The sequence below is a fragment of the Gopherus flavomarginatus genome, chromosome 10, assembly GCF_025201925.1.
Source record: "Gopherus flavomarginatus isolate rGopFla2 chromosome 10, rGopFla2.mat.asm, whole genome shotgun sequence".
Taxonomy (NCBI): domain Eukaryota; kingdom Metazoa; phylum Chordata; order Testudines; family Testudinidae; genus Gopherus; species Gopherus flavomarginatus.
In genome coordinates this window covers 20,350,584-20,369,445 of record NC_066626.1, presented here as the reverse complement: position 1 = coordinate 20,369,445, position 18,862 = coordinate 20,350,584, and the positions used below count along the sequence as shown (strand labels likewise).

Here is an 18,862-nt window from a genome sequence, read left to right as displayed (position 1 = left end):
TTATTGATTCATGAATACGTTTGCCAGCATGCAGGACAAGAAGATTATTACATTTTTATTTTAAGTACACGTGCTCATCATCATAGTGTCTCCCTCCTTTTTCCCTCTTCTGTCCTGAAAATTCACTTCACTCGCATACTTAAGCACTTTTATGTATGGAAGTATCATTTACCTTGGATGATGAATGTTTATGACTTTGACTTGTATTGTATGTTCTGACTGATTGTGGGATATGGGGGAAGGAAGAAATATGCTGCTCTTTTATATGTTTGTATTTTGCTTTTTAAAAATTTCACAAGCAGCTTAAAGACTAAGATAGCTGGAGTGCATGTATCTAAACAAATAAGCACTCCTCTGATCCACAATGTCCCACAAAAGTAGGTCATTTTCTTGGTTAAAATGCCATCTATCTTTTTATTATTAAGGTTATTCCTTCAGCTGCTTTTTAAATTTTTATTATATTTATAAATACACTTTTATAACCTGTAAAATGCTATATCCAGAGCATCCATTATACAGGACAGGCAAATTTGCATAGGCACCTTTTGTGAGACTTGTTCCTCCGGGACAATCAGATGAGTAACTCCTCTTTCTCCCTTAGTTATGCTAGGCAGGAGATAACTGGTGCAGAAGTCTACCGCTGTTGTTCTGATCTAAATTGTCGGTTAGTTTTTCTGACTACTTGGGAAACACTGCTGAAAGAGTAACTCTAGGCCAAGTTTTGAGTGAAATAAAGATGATTTACAATTTGGATTGGAAACCATGGAAGATTTGGTATAAACTAGGTGTTGTTTCACTTTGAGTTTTTGGGTTTCTTCCAATCTGAAATTCTAAGCAAAACTCAGAATGTGAACCAAAACAAAAAATGACCTTTGGGTAAACTGAAATCATCAAGTTTCAAAATGGGTCAAATCCTCCACTGATATAATTGGTGCCATGCTGAATTTCATTAAGGACTTAGTCTAGTGAGTTCAGAGCAAAATGATTCCATGCTAGTGTTCACCTGTCCTTATGCCAAGTTAAATCTTAATCTTGGGAGTTACTCATATGAATCACAGTACTATGAAGTCACTTTTATAATGTGAAACAATCTGGTGTCCGTTAAAATGCTTTGTTGTAGAAAACTAGTTATGACAGTACATTGCCTAACTGTGAAGTAAAAGGTGTAATTTGGAAAACTAAACATGACGGCTAAGATATCATAATCAAGCTAACAACTCAATTTTGGTGAAGGCAAATAATCCTCGACTATAATTTTGCATTTTCTAGTCAGTTGTCAAAACTGTATGAACTAAAAGCCCTGAGCAGTATGTGTAAAACTCCATCCCCACATACAACTTTGCTTTCATTTTGTTGTTCTGTCTGTTGCTCACTCCACTCCGTGCAATCTCACTCATCTTTGCCTTCCTTCAGTCTGCTCCTATGCTTGGAATCACCTACTATTTCTGTGTACTAAGCACCTTCCATTTTCTGCTTTCAAATACCTCCTTAAAATCCACTTCTTTCATCTAAGCTTATTACACTGATTCGCTCTGAAATTGGCTCCAACTTCTTGAGGCTAAATTGTTGTCCCATGTTTCACACTTTAGCAGAGTTGGATAATAAGCTATTAGAAGCAGTAAACTTGTTTTTTTTTTCTCTCCATGTTTGTTTTGTACATCTTCTGTACCATCTTACAGTGCTCTAAATCTAAATAAAGATTTCCCCATCCTTATCCTTCCTACAGCTTAGATGTATACTCATGTAGATGCCACAGGATGCCACAAGGATATTTAACCACTGTTTCACACTCTTTTTAGGACCCCTCTGGACATATGGCAGTCTGTTCATGTAATACTTTTTCTTCCTTATTGAGTAGTCTTTGTTTTGAAATCTGTTTTCTAATCACAGTACTGCTAACTTCTGTGATTCTTATCATGTCTAGCAATTTCGGGATGTTTTTTAACCTCTCTCATGAAAATGTGATGAAAGCCTTCCAGTTCACAAATTTTCCCTTATTCAGAATGGCCACCATCTCCTATTACTGTCAGTAGGGCTGAACTTGTAAGATAGCCACCAATTTCTCATGATTTTTGATCTCTTGAAATTTGCCTTACTGTAATCAGCACTGTCATGAGGATTTCTTATCTAATTTATCTGTCATACTTATATGGTCCCCCATCACTCTAATACCTGAGCTCGTCACAATGTTTAATGTGTTATTTTTACAACTCCCATGTGAAGTAAGGAAGCACTATTATCCCCATTTTATAGATGGGGAACTGAGATGGAGATGGTAAGGGCCTGCCGAGATCACACAGGAAGTCTGTTGTCTCTCACAAGACCCAGGCTACAGTTCTTAACTACCAGATCATCTCCCTTTTTGGGCACATCACCAATTCCTTTTGCCCTATCAATAAAGATGCTTCTTTGTTTGTTTCTTTCTCCTTCTTTCACTGTCTTTGTCATTTCACTTTGTGTCTGGCTTTCTCCTCTTTTAAGGAACAGTGGGGAAGGCCCTCATCTTCAACCCATCTGTCTGATTTGTTTTGTTTGTTTAGCCTCCCTCTTTGGGGCCCTGGTCATCATCTGGATGGTATGGCAATTTCCAGTTTCTTTTTAAATCCTTTCTGACATCGGTCTATTTGTAGAATGGTAACGTTGTTGTGAAGAGGTATCAAAGTTTTTTTTCTTCCAGCTTGCTATGCACCTGCCAGGTCTCCAAGCTATATGCTTGCTGATTAGCGTTCATCAGACATGTATTGAACCTAGTCAGCTTGGTTCCCAATGTTTTTTTATAAAATTTAGTGAAAGGCTGCTACAGCCTGTTTCACCGGATGTAATTATTATGCATCGCCAAATCTGTGCATTCATTTGTTTCTGTAATGTCTCTTGATCCCATTAATTTGTAATTGGGATTAATCAAGCCCTGCTCACGATATACTCATGATTATTGTTGTCCTTATCTTATGCTTGTACCCAGTGTGTTTTTGATAATGTCATTTCTTCCCTGATTCATATTGTTCTTGTTATTTGACAACATGTTGTTTATCAAGATAACCAAGACCTTGCCTCTACTCAGGATTCTTCATAATTGTGTGTATCTCCAGCTATCAATCACTTGTCTTTTTGTATTATTGAGGTGCCTCCCAAGTAAATTAGACTTGCAAGGTGAGGTCTGTAGTTCATGGAGTCTTCTGCACTTCTCTCTCCCCCTAATACAGAAGGCTATATTGTTTGTTTGCATTTAATCTCTGTATCCTGCACCTCATTCTGGTTGTGGTGTGAAAACTTTCACACATAGCAGGGTTTTATAGCATGCCCATAAACTGATCAAACTCTGAACTAGTCTGACTTTGTCTGGAAGCTCATTTCACAGCCATTGAATGAGAATAGTTGATCTCCAGATCTTATATGATTCATCCTGAGTTTTGTAAACTCTCTGGCAGTTCATGGATGGAGATATGCCATAGGAGATGTAATTCAGTCTTGATCCATTGAGGACTTTGAACATTGAAATCAAAGCTTGAACAAGCCGGGGAAGCACATTAGGAGCCAATGGAGGGGCCAGAACAAAGCGATAATATGCTTTGTAGCAAACTCTGTCTGTGTTGCTTCTACCCGCAGTCACAGATGCAGTGGGCTACCATATCCAGTCTGGGACTGATGAATTCAAGGATAATGGTGGCCAAATTTGAAAGTGGGGAGTAGGAAATGGATCCTAATGAATCCTAATCAGATAAAAAGCTGCACTAAATTAATCTTCTGGCAGAAAGTACCTTGTTCATGCATATCACAATTTTAAACTTGTTTTAAATGCAAGAGATTTGATGTATTTAAAAACAATACTTTTCCTCTCCCCGAAACATTAAAGTGAGGAGTCTGAAACTCTTCTCCCCATAGTTTGGAAATATTTACTGGGGTAATGTCTTGCATTTTAGATTTTCATCCTGAGAAAACAAAGGTGCCCTGCGATTTCTGTGGAATTCACCCAGCAGTGAGTTATAATCTATTAAAAACTAGGAGCAAAATTTCAGTTCTTAAATTTCAAGGAGTTTGCTTTGTTGTGATGCATGCTTTCCCTTAGTAAAGAAGGGGAAGACTGCCTTAAAAAAATTGACAGTCTTTGCTCTCTAAACAACTGACTTCTAAAGGAAATAGTGAGATGAGTACTGAAGAGAAACTATCCACCTTACTAATACCTCAATTTGACTGTCTGAAAATATTAAAAATATTAGCAATATTTGTAATAATAACAGTTCTTGCCAGAAATTAGCAGAATAGTTTTGTCTTTTATTAAGTTTCAAATTAGATTCTTTTTGCTATGCTATTTCTGGAACAATTATTTTCCTGTGTATGCAAGTATTTCTTTTTAAATTTTGCTGTCTTCTCTTTTTTTTCTCTTTAATTGTCTAAATGTATCTCATGTTTTTCTTGAGTCTTTTCTAAATGTTCAAGACTCTCTCTAAATTGTTACTGTCAGATGAGAATGATGTATCTTGAAATAACATGTTCAAAACAAACGCCACAAACAGTTCCCAAAACCACCAGAACCCAAACCTTGTTGAATACTGTTCACCATATTCACAAACTGTTTTGGGTTTTTTTTTTCAGCTGTGGCAAAATTGTTTCAGTGATTTTGAGTCATGCAAATATAAAAATAAATAAATTGAAAATCTATATGCATATGTTATGATTGAAATTTTATGACTTTGTAATTGAAGTTAAAAGCTTTGGACAACTTGTTTTATACTCTTCATTGAGGTAGGAAAAACTATTCCATTTGAAGAAAAACAGTTCATTTACTGAAAGCTCTGAACATTTATGTGGCATCTCATGAAAATAGAGAGAGAATGTGCTAAGCATAGGATGAGGCCTTATCTCCCTAGACTGTCCAAGCACTTTCCCTGTAAAGGTGCTTTGATACCCTGTGGACCTTACTTATTATCCTGTAGGGTTCTGAGACTCTCTTGAGAACTGAAGGTATTCAGCACCTTGCAGGCAGAGAACGTGTGTTCTATCACTGACCCTTCCTAGGTTTTCTTTTGTTTGAGTGGGAGGGGGAGTTTGGTTTTTTTTTTAACATGCAGTATGAAGGCTGGAGTTTGTTACAATCCACTGTTGGTCCATTTTTTGCAGTTTTTGAAGGTGTCATTTTTATTTTGGATCTCCTACCAGGATGAAGAGATTCAGGGGAAGAAGGGGGTGTTTTTGTTTATATAGCAGGTGGGGAAAATAATGGTCAAAGGGGAAGGACCAAATTGCATTGTTAAATAATAAATGCTCCAATAAACATGTATAAAATAAAAGAAGCACTTACTGAAATCAAATCCATATTTTGCTACTTAGAATGCAGATCACAATTTTACGAATTGTTATACAAGAACAATAATACATTTGTGCAGAAGAAATATGGTATTTTTCCTCACTACCATTCCCCTTTCCTGACCGGATCTACTTGAGTGGAGGGGTTTGTTTACAGCTAGCAGAAGGATCTCTGGACTCTACAGTAGTTCAGTAGGAGTTTATCGCCAGCCCTGAAATTCCACCCCTTGGCACACCATGTGGAAACAGAAGTGTTGTTTTTGCAGACCTCATTTTAAAAAGTTTTTCCATAGTAAAAATAACCGTGTTAACGAAAAATAAACCTAATCTATTTGAAAGTAGATATTTAGTTTATTAACATTGGATTACTTGGAATTCAGAGAATATTTCATGCATGGATAATTCATTAAGTGTTTAATTACACTTGTTCACTCTTGCCTTCTATTTCTTTTTAGTAGAGGCGAGGATCACAGTTCCTTGACCCACTTGATTTAAACGCAGCCAATATATAAATAAAGTATGTCTGTTGCACCTTCCTTCTCCGCCTCTCTTCACTTTGCTTATGCTCTTCTTTGTCTTGCTGTATCACAACAGCCTGGAAAGCAGAGGTGGAGCATATTTTTAAAACCTGGTGCCTGCAGGCTGTATGATTTGTTTGTGCATTTTTAGGCAGTTGATCTAATGTGAATTAAGCAAAAAACCAGATTTTTGGTGGAGAGATTCTTGATTTTGGTGCTCAGTATTTTGAGTCTCTCCTAGATAGATACATTTAAGGTACATAAATGAGGTGGGGAAGGTGAGGCTTCTTTTTAAAACTGATTTTGGAGGTTTCTTCAATTCTTTCACATTTAATATATTTATTTTTCCTTTTTTTTATGGCAATTGATTTGTAGGATAGAGAGAATCTGTGGTCTTCCTCTCTCTGACTGCAACTCCCACACCATCCTCTGAATGTTCAGCTGCCTTCTTCATACATGACAATATATTCTTCACTACTTTTTACTGTTGTTAAGCTCTTTCCCTTTACCTTCCACAGCACTCATCCCACCTAGGATCGCCATCCACAATCTCTCCTTTCAGGTCCTACGTCATTTTGGTTTGATTCTGACCACCTCTGATTTAAAAAAAAAAAAATCAATTTGTCTTCTGACTGAGTCTGTTGGAACCACTGCTAGAAGCAGATGCTGACATCCTGGGGGCAGTTTACTCTCTCACCCAGAGAGAGTCAGCTGGCAGCTTTTAAAAATTCCAGATTTGGTGTAGAAATTGAATTAGCATATGCAAATAAATTAGTATAATATCTTAATAAAATATTGGGTCAGAACCATGTACATTCCCTATATGGATAAAAATATTTATGCTTCCTCCGAAATTCCCATTAGTAATTGGGCACAGAACATTTTTTTGCCCCTGAAAAAGCACAACCCTGTGCTTGCCAAACAAACAGCACAGCCTGTGTTTGGGGGTGCTTTACCTTGTGGATGTTTTCCCTTATGGAATGCTCACAGCAGTTGATATGGCTGGATATGCTTTTGTAATACAAACAAGGGATGAAAAGCACAGTTCAGTAAGTACATTTAACCTCCCTGTATTTGGGAGTAAACGTTTCCTTTGCTTCTCATTTATCTGTGGTCACTGTAGCCTCCACAGGGTGTGCTCAGGATTGCAACTCTACATTCCTACTTGTTCTGGAGAATTCAATTCCAGAGGCAGCAATTTCATAATCTGCATTTTTTTCCTTCTACAGTTTTTCATGGAATTTATAGTTATCAGCCCAAGAAATGCTGCCTCACCAAGTTCGGCCTGTGCTAAGAATTATTTGGCACACAGCCTGGACAAGGCTGTAACCGTACCGGAGCCAAAGGAATAAGTAAATAGCATGTTGGGTATTTGACTTTTACCTCATTTATTCAGTTTGTTGCTGCTTGTTGTGTTATACACAATCTCACATACAGTTGAATGAGATGATTTTTCTCTTGTCCTCAGTCTTTCAGCTGAGACTGGGGATACTTCCCCATCATGTCCTGAGGCAAACAACCCAATATGGGTCCAATCCATCATACTCCCCAGCAGAAAGGAAATTCTGTCAAGGCATGTGTCCTCATGTTACTTTATGAAAGTCAAAAAGAACAGGCTTCATTAGTTGTCTCTGAACAAATCCCATACAGCAGTCCAGATCAGTTGTCTGTATTTTTCTGAAAAGTTTGTGTAGAATGCCTTAGCTTAAGAACTCATCAGGTTAATTTTCCCATTTTAAATTTCACAAAACATTAATTCCTGATATAGTATTTTTGGGTGGGTTAATGTGGGGGGTGGGATTCGTGTATCTGGCTACAAAGGCACTGTAGGTACACAGCAACTCTGAAGATCAGGCTATGCACTTAAGTACCTAAGATTAGGCCTTAACTTGGGAAATTTTGCCCGTGGTGTTTCAGAGGAACTATGGGGCATGCATGCTGCTACATTTTTTTAAACAATACTCATCAGCATTTTTAGCAGTGTGCTTGGAAGCCCATCTTGACCAATGTGATGGACTGTAAAGGATCTGGCAGAGATCGATAAACATTGAGCAATGAAGAATTTAAATAGTAAATGATAATAGCACCTTTGGTCCATGGTATGCCAGACTCTGATCTCAGCTACCACAGTATGGTAGCATCAGGCAGATATTCTCTTTTTAGTATAGACCACTGTAGTAGATTTAGCACAGTAGGCTCAGACACACAAGCACATATTTAGGATAATTTAAATATGACAGTGAGAGGCGAACCTTGAAAAGCTGGCAAGTTTGATTCAAATGAACATCTAAAAAAGTGCATGTTAAATTCTCATAAAATGCAAAATAATCTGTACTTTTTTGTGTAGAAATGATGTTGAAAGTCTGATAAGGATGATAATAGGCCTAACTGGTGCTATGGAATCTAGAAAGGCAGCACACAGATGCACATTCCATGCATCATTCCATACACCAAAGTTCCCATTTGTTGCTGTTCTGACTTAACTGGGCCAGACCTGCTCTTTCAATTACAAATATTTTAAAATGCTCAAGATATGTAGGATGGGTTTAAAACATGGTCAAGGCAAAGCAATCAAACATCACAAACCTTTTGTGAGGGTGTGTTCCCCCTGGCTCCACTGAGATGGTAGTGCTTGCTTACCCGTTTTCCGAGCCTTCACCTTTCCGTGTACACTGGGTGGCGCAGAGTCTATAAAGACCCTGTCCTGTGGATCCACTCCTGGGTTCTTGTTTTGTGGGAAAACTTTTTTTCTCTCTGAATTTTTCAACTTCAGCTGTCAAGAATTTATAAGGCCTGTGAACATATTGTCAGCAGAGCTTGTAATTGCTGTGAGTCCCACAGTCTACTATCTGTAGCTGTGCCTGTGGAATTCATTAATTTCTGAGGCCTGAAATTTGGGGCTCATTCATGTGATCATAAGCTCCAAAAGCTATTTCAGCAAAATTTCTAACTACTGCTCTCTACCTTCCCTCCGGTTATTCACCAAGTGATATGACATCATCTGAAGGGGCAGAGATACACTTATTGCATCTTTTTTTTTTTCCCTCCTCAGTATCAGCTTATGTACTGCTTGTTGACAAAATTGTGATCTCTTTTCAATCAAGGGCCTGAATCTGAAGGCTGTAAGCACCCGTCTTTAAAGTACTCAAAGATCCCTTCTATCCACCATGGGCTGACTGGACATGTGGAAGAGTACACTGTTGTAATTCATATACTCGAAGGCAGTGATTTTCAAACTTTTTTTTCTGGGGACCCTGTTGAAGAAAATTGTTGATGCCCGTGACCCATCTGGAGATGGGGGGGTTTGGGGTATGGAAGGGGCTCAGGGATGGTGCAGAAGGTTGGAGGGTGAGGGCTGCGGGGTGGGACTGGGAATGAGGGGTTGGGTGTGGGAGGGGGCTCTGGCCTGGGGGTTAGGAGGCAGGAGGGGCTCTAGGTTGGTGGTGTAGGCTCTGGGGTGGGGTCAGGGATGAGGGGTTCTGGGTTTGAGGCAGGGGCTCAGGGCTGGGACGGTGATTTGGGGCGTGGAGTTGGGGTGCAGACTTATCTCCGTCGGCTCCTGGTCAGCGGCACAGCCGTGCTGCAGAGGCAGGCTTCCCACCTGTCCTCGCACCATGGACCACGCTGCGCCCCAGAAGCAGCCAGCGCCAGCAACAGCAACCTAGGCAGAGGTGTGCAAGCAGTTTCATGCAACCTTTTCCCCCAGGCACTGCTCCCGCCCCCAACTCCCATTGGCTGGTGCTCGGGGCAGAGGCAGTGCGTGGAGCCCTGTGGCCCCCCTGTCTAGAAGCCTAGCAGCTGGACCCACTGCTGGCCACTTCTGGGGCACAGCACGGTGTCAGAACAGGTAGGCACTAGCCTACCTTAGCTGGGCAGCACCGCTGACGGGATTTTTAATATCGTGGTCGGCGGTGCTGACCAGAGCAAGGCAACCCAGTGCCTTACATGCTGCGACCCAGTACTGCGACCCATACCACAACCCACGGTTTGAAAAACACTGCTCTAAGTGACAGCTAGCTACTCCAGACTGTGGGTACAGGGTGCACATGTATATAGGGAAGATGTTGGAAGTTTAATTGCAAATTTCTTGAGTGTCTGCTCTTCAGGATTTTTAAACCTATAAAGAACTATTTTCTGTTCTTGCACTGTGGCATTTTCATAGGTCTAACAAAAAGCAGAATTTGGTCATAACAGTCTATTAATGTTGTTCTAAAGAGCAATATCTTCTCATCTTTAACTTTCTTTTAACCAAACTATTTATCTGGGAGTAAAAATTCAATTAGATAAGGACCAGTGATCACTTTTTGGTTTAAAAAAAGGTTTAAAGTATTTTTTCCTAGTGCATGTATGAAATGTGCTCTTCCTGTTTTAGGTCTCAATATTGCAAATACTCAGCACATGCGTAACTGTTAAGCACATGCTTAAGTGTTTGTGGAATGATGACATTAATATACAAGTTGTCCATCTCCTGTTTTAAAAACCTTGCATTTCTGTTCATTTGTTTTTATGTTCGACTTAAAAATAAACATGTATGTTTTCATTGGCTTTGAGCCTAAGTTTTTAATGGTGAATATATTAATTTAAGGTGACAGACCCTATCTTCATGATTACCCTCACAATATTCCTCTATAATGCACAGAAAGAACAGGAGGACAACCCTTAGCCCGTAGAACTTAAACAAAATAGGAGTTACTTGGAGAAAGCTGTAATTCTTGCTAATTTTTCCTCTACAAATCAAACACCAAATTCACTTCTTGTGGTTGCCTCTTTTGGGTCTTTAGGAGTCAGCAGCTTAATTTCTTGGTATTCTTTGGTTCTGAACAGGTCTAGAATATCAGAAAAGTAGTCTTCTTGTATTTTCATGATTCCACTTCTATCTGAAAGCAGGAATTGGAGGAAAGTCTGAATGGAACTGAAAAAAATTAACCAAACTTTTCCACACACATGCGATGTTTACTGCAGTTTTTGACAGTAGTTCTGATCAGACCTTATATTTTCTGAATAATTTCATCAGTTAAATTCGGTCTATTAATTACCTAGAAATTCTCCATGAATTTATACTAATACTTTGACAATCCATCCCTCCCTGTCTAAATCTTGAAGGTGAGGTAAAGAAAAAGAAGAAAAATATGTAGCAAAATAAAGCAGACATTTTGAAAGTCTATTGCTTGTGACTGCTGTAGGAATAAAATTCCATATAAGATAAAGTATTTCATAGAAGACATTTATTTTGGGATTGATTTTTTTAAGTCCTCTCCATTCCATTTTTAGAGAGTATGCATTTTTTAAAACAGAATATATTTTAGCAGTAGCTGTGTTGAAAAACAAAGTTGCAAAAGATCATGTGACAAGGCTACATTAATTAGCTTCTCATTTCTACATTATCTTTAGCAAACCAGCCTAATTTCTAAATCAAGTTGCTTCCAAGTCATCATTATGCAATTGAATAAAGAATCTTAACCAGGAAATTTACTTCATTAAGGGAAAAGAAATGCCTAAATCTGTCAACGCTCACTTGCAATCAGTGTCCCCTTCCTGGTCAAAGAAGGTGGAGAACTCATTCTTGGCAATATGTGGAGTGGCCCCCTTGGTTTAGTGTCACACTTTCTCTATACAGTGAATTAACATAATGGTCCCTTCTGACCTTAAAGTCTATGAGTCTAACATCCATTCATTAATGTAACTTCTTGTAGTCTGATTAAATTTGGATCTGCTTAAGGTTGAAAAAATATCCAGCAGACTTTTGATAGATGGTGAGCCTTCCCTTCTGCTCTTTTCAACACAGTTTTTGGAGGTTCCTACACTCTAGATGACATAAGGAAATGGAAATCAGACTGGCAAAGAGAGTGGGAAATTTTTTCTACCTGATTATTTTTCTTGAGATTTTATGTCAGTCCAAATGCTTTCTTTTTTCATATTAGCAACTGCTGATGTATCGTTTACATTTTAATGCCTATGGAGAAACCATGTGTTTCAAGATATTGTGTAAGCGAGTTTCATGTGACTCTCATTGAGCCAGCAAGCAGCAAAAAAATATTAGCATCATTTCCAGCAGCTAACAGGGAGGTACTATATCCCACATCTGAACCATCATAGAGGATCTCAAAAATTTTCAGGAAGGAAATATTTTCCATATAAGTGGGCCAAATTGTGTCTTCAGAGGTGCTCATTCTATGTCAGTAGGGTTGCATGCCTGTAATTGAGGACAGAGTATGTGGATCACTTTGTTGTAATTACATTTTGACTGTTTTTTGTATTGGTTTGATATCCTTAAAATATGGTATGCATCTTAGGGCTTGTCTGCATAGGGAAATTGACCAAAATAGCTATTTCAGTCAAGCTATTCTGCAGTAGTTCCCTGTGTGGATATCCTGTTCTGGAATATGTCACCTTATTCTGGAACAACAGTTATCCTGCAATAAAACAACTTTTATTCCAGAATAGAGTGCTCACACGGGGAGCTAAAGCTCATTCTGCAATAGTTATACAGTCAACTTCCCCATGTAGACAACTAATGTAATGTCTTCCTTTCTCATTCAAAGCCATATACATTCTCATCCACAAAGTCAAGAGATGTCAGCTGTTTCCAGTTGCAATATCTCTTATGTACATTATTGAGTTCTGCACTTAAATTCCTTTGACTGCCTTTCTTGTCTGTCGTAATGTGTTTTTTTTTATAGATATTTCTCATGTGTTCCTTGGTACAGCTTCATGTGTGTTTTTGCTCCCTCTTTCTTAGTGATATGACAAGAACAGTAGAGATTTCTGGGGAAGGTGGCCCTCTGGGGATACATGTAGTACCCTTCTTTTCATCTCTGAGTGGAAGGTAAGATGTTTTCCATTTTTTAGAGAAGCATGTTAATGAAAAATGCGTCAGTTGTGTTTATTTCTCTTAAAATATCTCTACTGTGAAAACATCAGGGGGAGCTAGAACTGTTTTTTAACAGCGAATAACCAAGCCCAATATACTGTATTCCTTCACTGACATACATCTATTTGGTTCTGTGTGTATATTCAGAGAACAAAACTCATTTCTGTTATATGTTCATAATGTTTGTACTTTCAAGGATCTCTGCATTTTTTTTTTCCTGAATGAACACATGGTAACATGGTCTCTAGTTAAGATTATTGTATTTCTTGAAAGATGTTTTTCTGTCCAGTTGGATTTTTCTCCCCGACCCCTTGTTGCTAAATAGCAGAGCAGACAGAGAAAAGTCAAAATGACTGGCTTGTCAGTTCTTCCCTTTTTTTTTCAAGTCACCTTTCAAATTAGGTTCTTTAGCATTTACAAAATATACTATGGACTTTACTTTTGCATGGTAAGATTATTTTAATTGTAAATTATTAAGCATAGTTTATTGAGATCCACTACTATAGTGGAAAGGTCATATTGATGTACTGTAGTTGAGTATATGTCAGCATTTTCATCATAACTCCCTATTTTCCAAGTTATGTAACTTGGATGTAAAAATTTTCTCTAGACTAAAATTTGACATATGAGGTTTCTGCCAAAGAGCTAATTTGTAGTGCTGTCAGTCTGAGAACACTGTTGACAGGGATGGAAAATTGCTAGTGTCATAAATGGCATCACTTTATAGTAAAATGGCTGCTTCTAGTATTAGGCCAATTATAATTACAAACTTTTAAAAAAAGGTCACAGTCTAATCAGGAAGTTAAATGTTTCTTAACTTATCGATTTTTCAGAATGTTAATTAAAGTCAGGAGAAAAAAAAGTGGTATTTGTTTCTTTTCAGGTAGTATATTGTTTGTGAATATTTTCTCAGCCGGATCTGAGACTTTAGATGGATTCAAATTCAACTGGAGTATTTTAGTTGCCAAATCAAAAAGCAGGTTGACCATCTGCTGCTTGAAAAGATGTCATCACCTTATTTCAGGAGGAAGGATTGGAAGTCAGGAGTTCTGAGTTCTATCATTGGCTCTGTCACAGACTTCCTGTTTAACCTTGGGCAAGTCGCTCTGTTTCCTCATCTCTAAAATATAGGCAATACTTCCTTATGTTATAGGGGCATAGTGAGGCTTAATTTGCTAATTCTTCTTTGAGATCCTCAGGTGGAAGACACCATAAAATTGCAAAATATTATCAGTAATTTAATATTACTGCAATACTTGTGATGCTGAATTTTAACTGCTTAGGGTATCTTTAAAATAATTCACTGAACAGCCAGCAGAGCTCCTTGGCCTACTTTCTGTGCATGTTAATATTCTTGTTTTCAAATGCTGTGGAGCATGGCTTACAGCAAGCTATTTTTTGACAGACAGGCTGAATGTTTACCCAGTTGTCTTGAGAAATTCTGATGACACTTGGCAGAATTGTACTGGTGTCTTCTGTAAAATACCAGAATGGTTTAACCACTTGTTCCTGTTATTTAATCAAACATGGACTAGTGCATACATTTCATAATTCATCAAAACACAAGAAGGATGTTGATGACAGGGCAGGTTTTATCAAGCATGTTGGCCATCCGCCTTGACTGGTGTTTTTGTTATAACAGTTTGTAGATAAACTGGTATTTTCTAATAAGAATAGTATTGATATTACACTAATACAAGTATTCATCTTCAGTGAATAACGTTTAGGAATAATGTTTCATTGTAATCCTATTCTGTTTGTTTTTTTTCAGAATTAGTTTAAGCAAAATGCTTGGCACTTAGGCTTTAATATACAAATGAGCAACAATAACTAGTTGAAATAGTTTTTCATTTTCTTTGCACTTTAGACTTACCATAAAAGAAAAGAAATTAAATTTAAAAATCACATTAACGTGATGTTAAAGTTGAGACTTCATACAATAAAAGTAATGAGGTTAGGCTGTCACAGTATATTTAACTCAACCCGTGTGTCCAGATAATGCAGCACATATGGAGAATATCAGGCCAGTCAGTGATCTTATAGTTCTATGTGGCTGTTGACTCTGGGCACAGTGGGATTAGTTAAGATCACAGCAACAGACTTAATTTTCAATTTCTTTAATTTCCTTATTTTTACTGGATTGAATCTTAAGGTAATTATTTGAAATTAAATTGTAATATTTAACTCCTTAGTTGCAGCTAATTGGCTGTTTCTACTGGTATTCATGGAAATTGTCAAATTTTGCCTGCCCTCAAATAAAAAGCTTTCTTTCATACGCTACAATGTTATTAGGGGATCTTCTACATGACAAATTTATTACAATGCAAAATTCCAATCTAGTAATGCTTCTTAGTGGAAAACGCACACTTAAAAAAAAAATTTGTAGATAAACAAAACTCATATCTTTTTGCCTTAGTAGATTTAAATACAGATCAGATGAATAGTACTGGTGTAAAGGAACTGTGAAGTTGAAAATTATATATTGATACTTTACTGAGTGAAACCAATAAAAAGGGCCTCTAAGGCTATGTCTATATTATAATGTAAGCCTAGGGTTAGTGGAACCCAAATCAGTAGATCCTGGGTTAGAAAACCCAGTTCTTGAGCATCTACATTGATTGATTGTCAACCATAGACTGGAAATTTTCTAACCCAGGCCTAACTCGGGGCTCCGATGTCCATGATGCAGTACACAGACTCAAATCCAACCAACCATATCCCAGATTTCCTAGCACCCCCCCGGAATGTGGCCGCTCTAACCCTTGGTTTGTGGTGCAGCGTGGAAAAAGTTGAATCTCCACCAAACTTGATTGTCCAAAGGAAGAGAGAGTTGTTCCATGGGATTGTGGGATCTCCCAGTGCTCAAATCTACTAAGACTGCATATATACTGCAGAGCAATAGGGATTGGACCCAGGGTCTGACTTGACTCAGGTTTGGACCCACCACCCCTGTGGGATCCTATGACTCTGGGTCCAGGCCCTGGATTAGCACGATTCTGTGTGTAGATGAAGGACGAATATAGGCTTAAGCCTGAGTTTGAACCCTGATTTTACATTGCAGTGTAGACGTATCCTAAATGTCATCTATGTTATGGTATGTGAAGGTTAATGCATAAAAATAGGATTATAACGGGTCTGTGTACACACAAAGTCTTCAATTACATGGAATGTTAGACTAGTCTCGGTGACACCCCAGGTTTTTAATCTAGTCTCAAGCAAGTACAGTTTTCTACCTGAAATCATTCCCATTTGCTGATTTAGTGCTTAGCATAGGGCTTAGCATGCTGTGGGAAGGACATCAGCCTCTCTAAGGCAGAAGTCTGACTCTTCTTTACGTAATTTACTTTGCACTTCTGCAACACTTTCTGTTTGAGCTTCTGAAAACACTTTACAAATATTAATGTAGTAAACCTCACAATACGCCTGTGAGGTAGGAAATTAATATTGATCTCATTTCTCATGGAAATGAGGAAACTGTGCATCAGTGGGGATTTAACTGACTTGAGAAACAATGTATAGGAAGTCCATAGGAATACAACCCAGATCTCCTGGCGAGGACTTTTCAAAATTTTAATAACAAATGCACACTGCCCCTCCACCTGGATCACTGTGGTTTGCAGAGGTTCAAGAAATCCTAGGCCTCAATATGGGCAAGATTAGCCTAATTTCTCGGTTTCTTTGGACTTGACTAGAAAGAGATTGTTCTTTGTGCACGTCATCCCTTCGTCAGCAGAAATGGGCTTCCAATTCCTTGTAGCAATGCCTCTGTATTTTGATCTAGTACAATTAGAATCACTGCTTTGCACTTATCTTTAACCTTTTCCTTGTAATTGATTCCATCTTATTTGTTAACATGTATCTGTCCTGCATAAATTCTATCCTACTGTTTTGTCTGGAAAGATGGGGCTGGTTTCCCCCTCCCTTTCTCCAACCCCAGATTAATGTGGTTAGCACTTTTTGAAGTGTTAAGAACAGTTACCAACAGTGTCAGCAGACTAAAATTATACTGGCTGGTTTCGTATTCTTTTTGGAGTCCTTGTTCGTTAATGGAAAATAAATTTTGGAAATCTCTCCTTTAGACTAATGACTTAATATGGTGTGATTGGTAGACTGTAAGAAGAACTTTGTTCCTTCCTCAGTAAAGACCAATATCTATTTGTAATTATTATAAATGTCTTGTATACAAATCTAATATAGAATAAGCATCAGCTTTATTATTGCTTTTCAGGATTCTAGGACTCTTTATCCGTGGCATTGAGGAGAACAGCAGGTCCAGGCGTGATGGTCTTTTCCATGAAAATGAATGTATTGTGAAAATTAACAATGTGGACCTCGTAGATAAAACCTTTGCACAGTGAGTGCTGCTTAATTACTTAATTGATTCTGTTAACCACTAGAATTTTCTATAATGCTGTACTTATTGAGGTGATTAACGTAGCATGGTGCAAGTAAAATACCATAAAATATGTATATAACTAAAGCATCATAATTCTCTTTCATGAAACTTCCAAATGCAGTAATATATAGTTCCCATCATAGACTCAAATCATAGAAATTATAATATTGGAAAAACCTTCACCTGTCAGTGAAGTAGAACTTCCTACAATGTATTCTAAATTGTTTTGTCCATTCCAGTTTTAAAGAATTCAAACAATGGAACACTACTTCCGATGAGATACTATTCAGTGTTTGGAAATTTTTCCTTAGATCAATGCTTTTGTATTTCATTACTCCTTATTGCATGCCTTTGGAACATCCTAAATAAATCCTCTTCCTCCTTTGTGTTTACACTTCTGAAAGTTATTGGAGTTACATTATCACCTATTAGTAATTGTTTAGCCAAACAATACTGTGTAGATTTAGTTTGCATAACTTATTTTTAAAAGTCAGTCCCTTCACCCCCACTTACTTTTTTTACCTGTCTTTTACTTCCTTCCAAGTTTTTGATAAATTTCTAATATTAATGTATCCAAAACTGAACATATGGTATTTTTGGTGGTGCCCACAACTTCTGAGAGTGTGGTGTTTCTGTAAATAGTTAAGAAAGAGAGAACCTCTTGTGCTACAACTCTTTTCAGGTGTCTAAAAATGGTTAAAGTAATGATTTCTAACACAAAATGTACAGCAGTTGAACTAAGTTGCAAGGCTTACTTTAGGTTAAAAGCATAGGGTAGTAAGTTTTGTAGTTTTGAGTTAAAATCTTTTGACTTTATTGTCCATCCCTACCTGGTTTATGTAACAGAATACTTTGGATAATGTGTGCATTCAAGAAGACTTTTTTGCTGGAATGAATAGCCTCTTAAATTTCATAGTCACAAATATTTGCTTAAAATAAATAATAATTTATTTTTATTTTTAATCCCTATATTAAAAGACACGAGTGATATTCATCAGACAGCAAAATCTGTTGAGGGCTCTGGGGAGTTGATGCTTAACAGTTTAAACCATAAGCCAAATGCTCAGTGTTTATGCTCAATGCAAATTTTCAGTGTTACATATGAATATGTGCAGATCTACAGTAGTTTGATTAAAAACAGTGCTGATCTTATGCTTTAGTAGTTAAGGTTTTTGTGGGGTCCCCCCCCCTTTTCCCTGGTTTGTACATGTTCAAAATATCTAATATCTATTCCATGGTACATTTTCGTTTTGATGATTGGTTAGGTTCTGACACTTGTCAATCTTTCCCCCCTGCAGTGGAAAATAGTTTCCACATCATAACAGAGTTCCATGGCCCCATGCATCCCCTGCTCTCACCTGCCAAATGTTCACAGATGATGCTAGGAAAACCTGGTCACTTCAGCTTCAAATCAGCAAAGTGTATGCTTAAGAAAAATCCTTATTCAGCGTGTTTAAGCACATGCTTAGCTAGAAGTATCTACTCAGGTGCTAGTGTAGTTAATGGGACTTGGGCATTTGCTTAATTTTAAGGACCACCTTAAGTGCTTTGCTGAATTCTATGGACTGCTGAATCAAGGCATTTGTCCCATAAAACTGAAATGCTGAAAAAAGTTTTAATGCTACATTTGAATGCCTTCTGCATTTCTAGTCCCTGCCAGAAAAGGGAAATTTTGAGAAAAGGGAAATTTAGGCAAGAAAAACAGTAGATCGAAATGTGATGTGTAAGGTTAAACATAACAAAACTCCATCAACCTATATTGTTTGTATTTTC

The 18,862-nt window shown here is 37.7% G+C and overlaps 1 protein-coding gene across 4 annotated transcripts in view; it reads left to right on the top strand.

Moving 5' to 3' along the window:
* PARD3B (par-3 family cell polarity regulator beta) overlaps positions 1-18,862 on the top strand; it is a 683,847-nt gene that overhangs the window by 323,764 nt on the left and 341,221 nt on the right. For all 4 annotated transcript variants that reach the window (XM_050969567.1, XM_050969566.1, XM_050969565.1 and 1 more), the window contains 2 exons: positions 12,562-12,648; positions 16,922-17,047. In XM_050969567.1, coding sequence (XP_050825524.1) covers positions 12,562-12,648; positions 16,922-17,047 — 213 coding nt within the window. The remainder of the gene's footprint in view (positions 1-12,561; positions 12,649-16,921; positions 17,048-18,862) is intronic.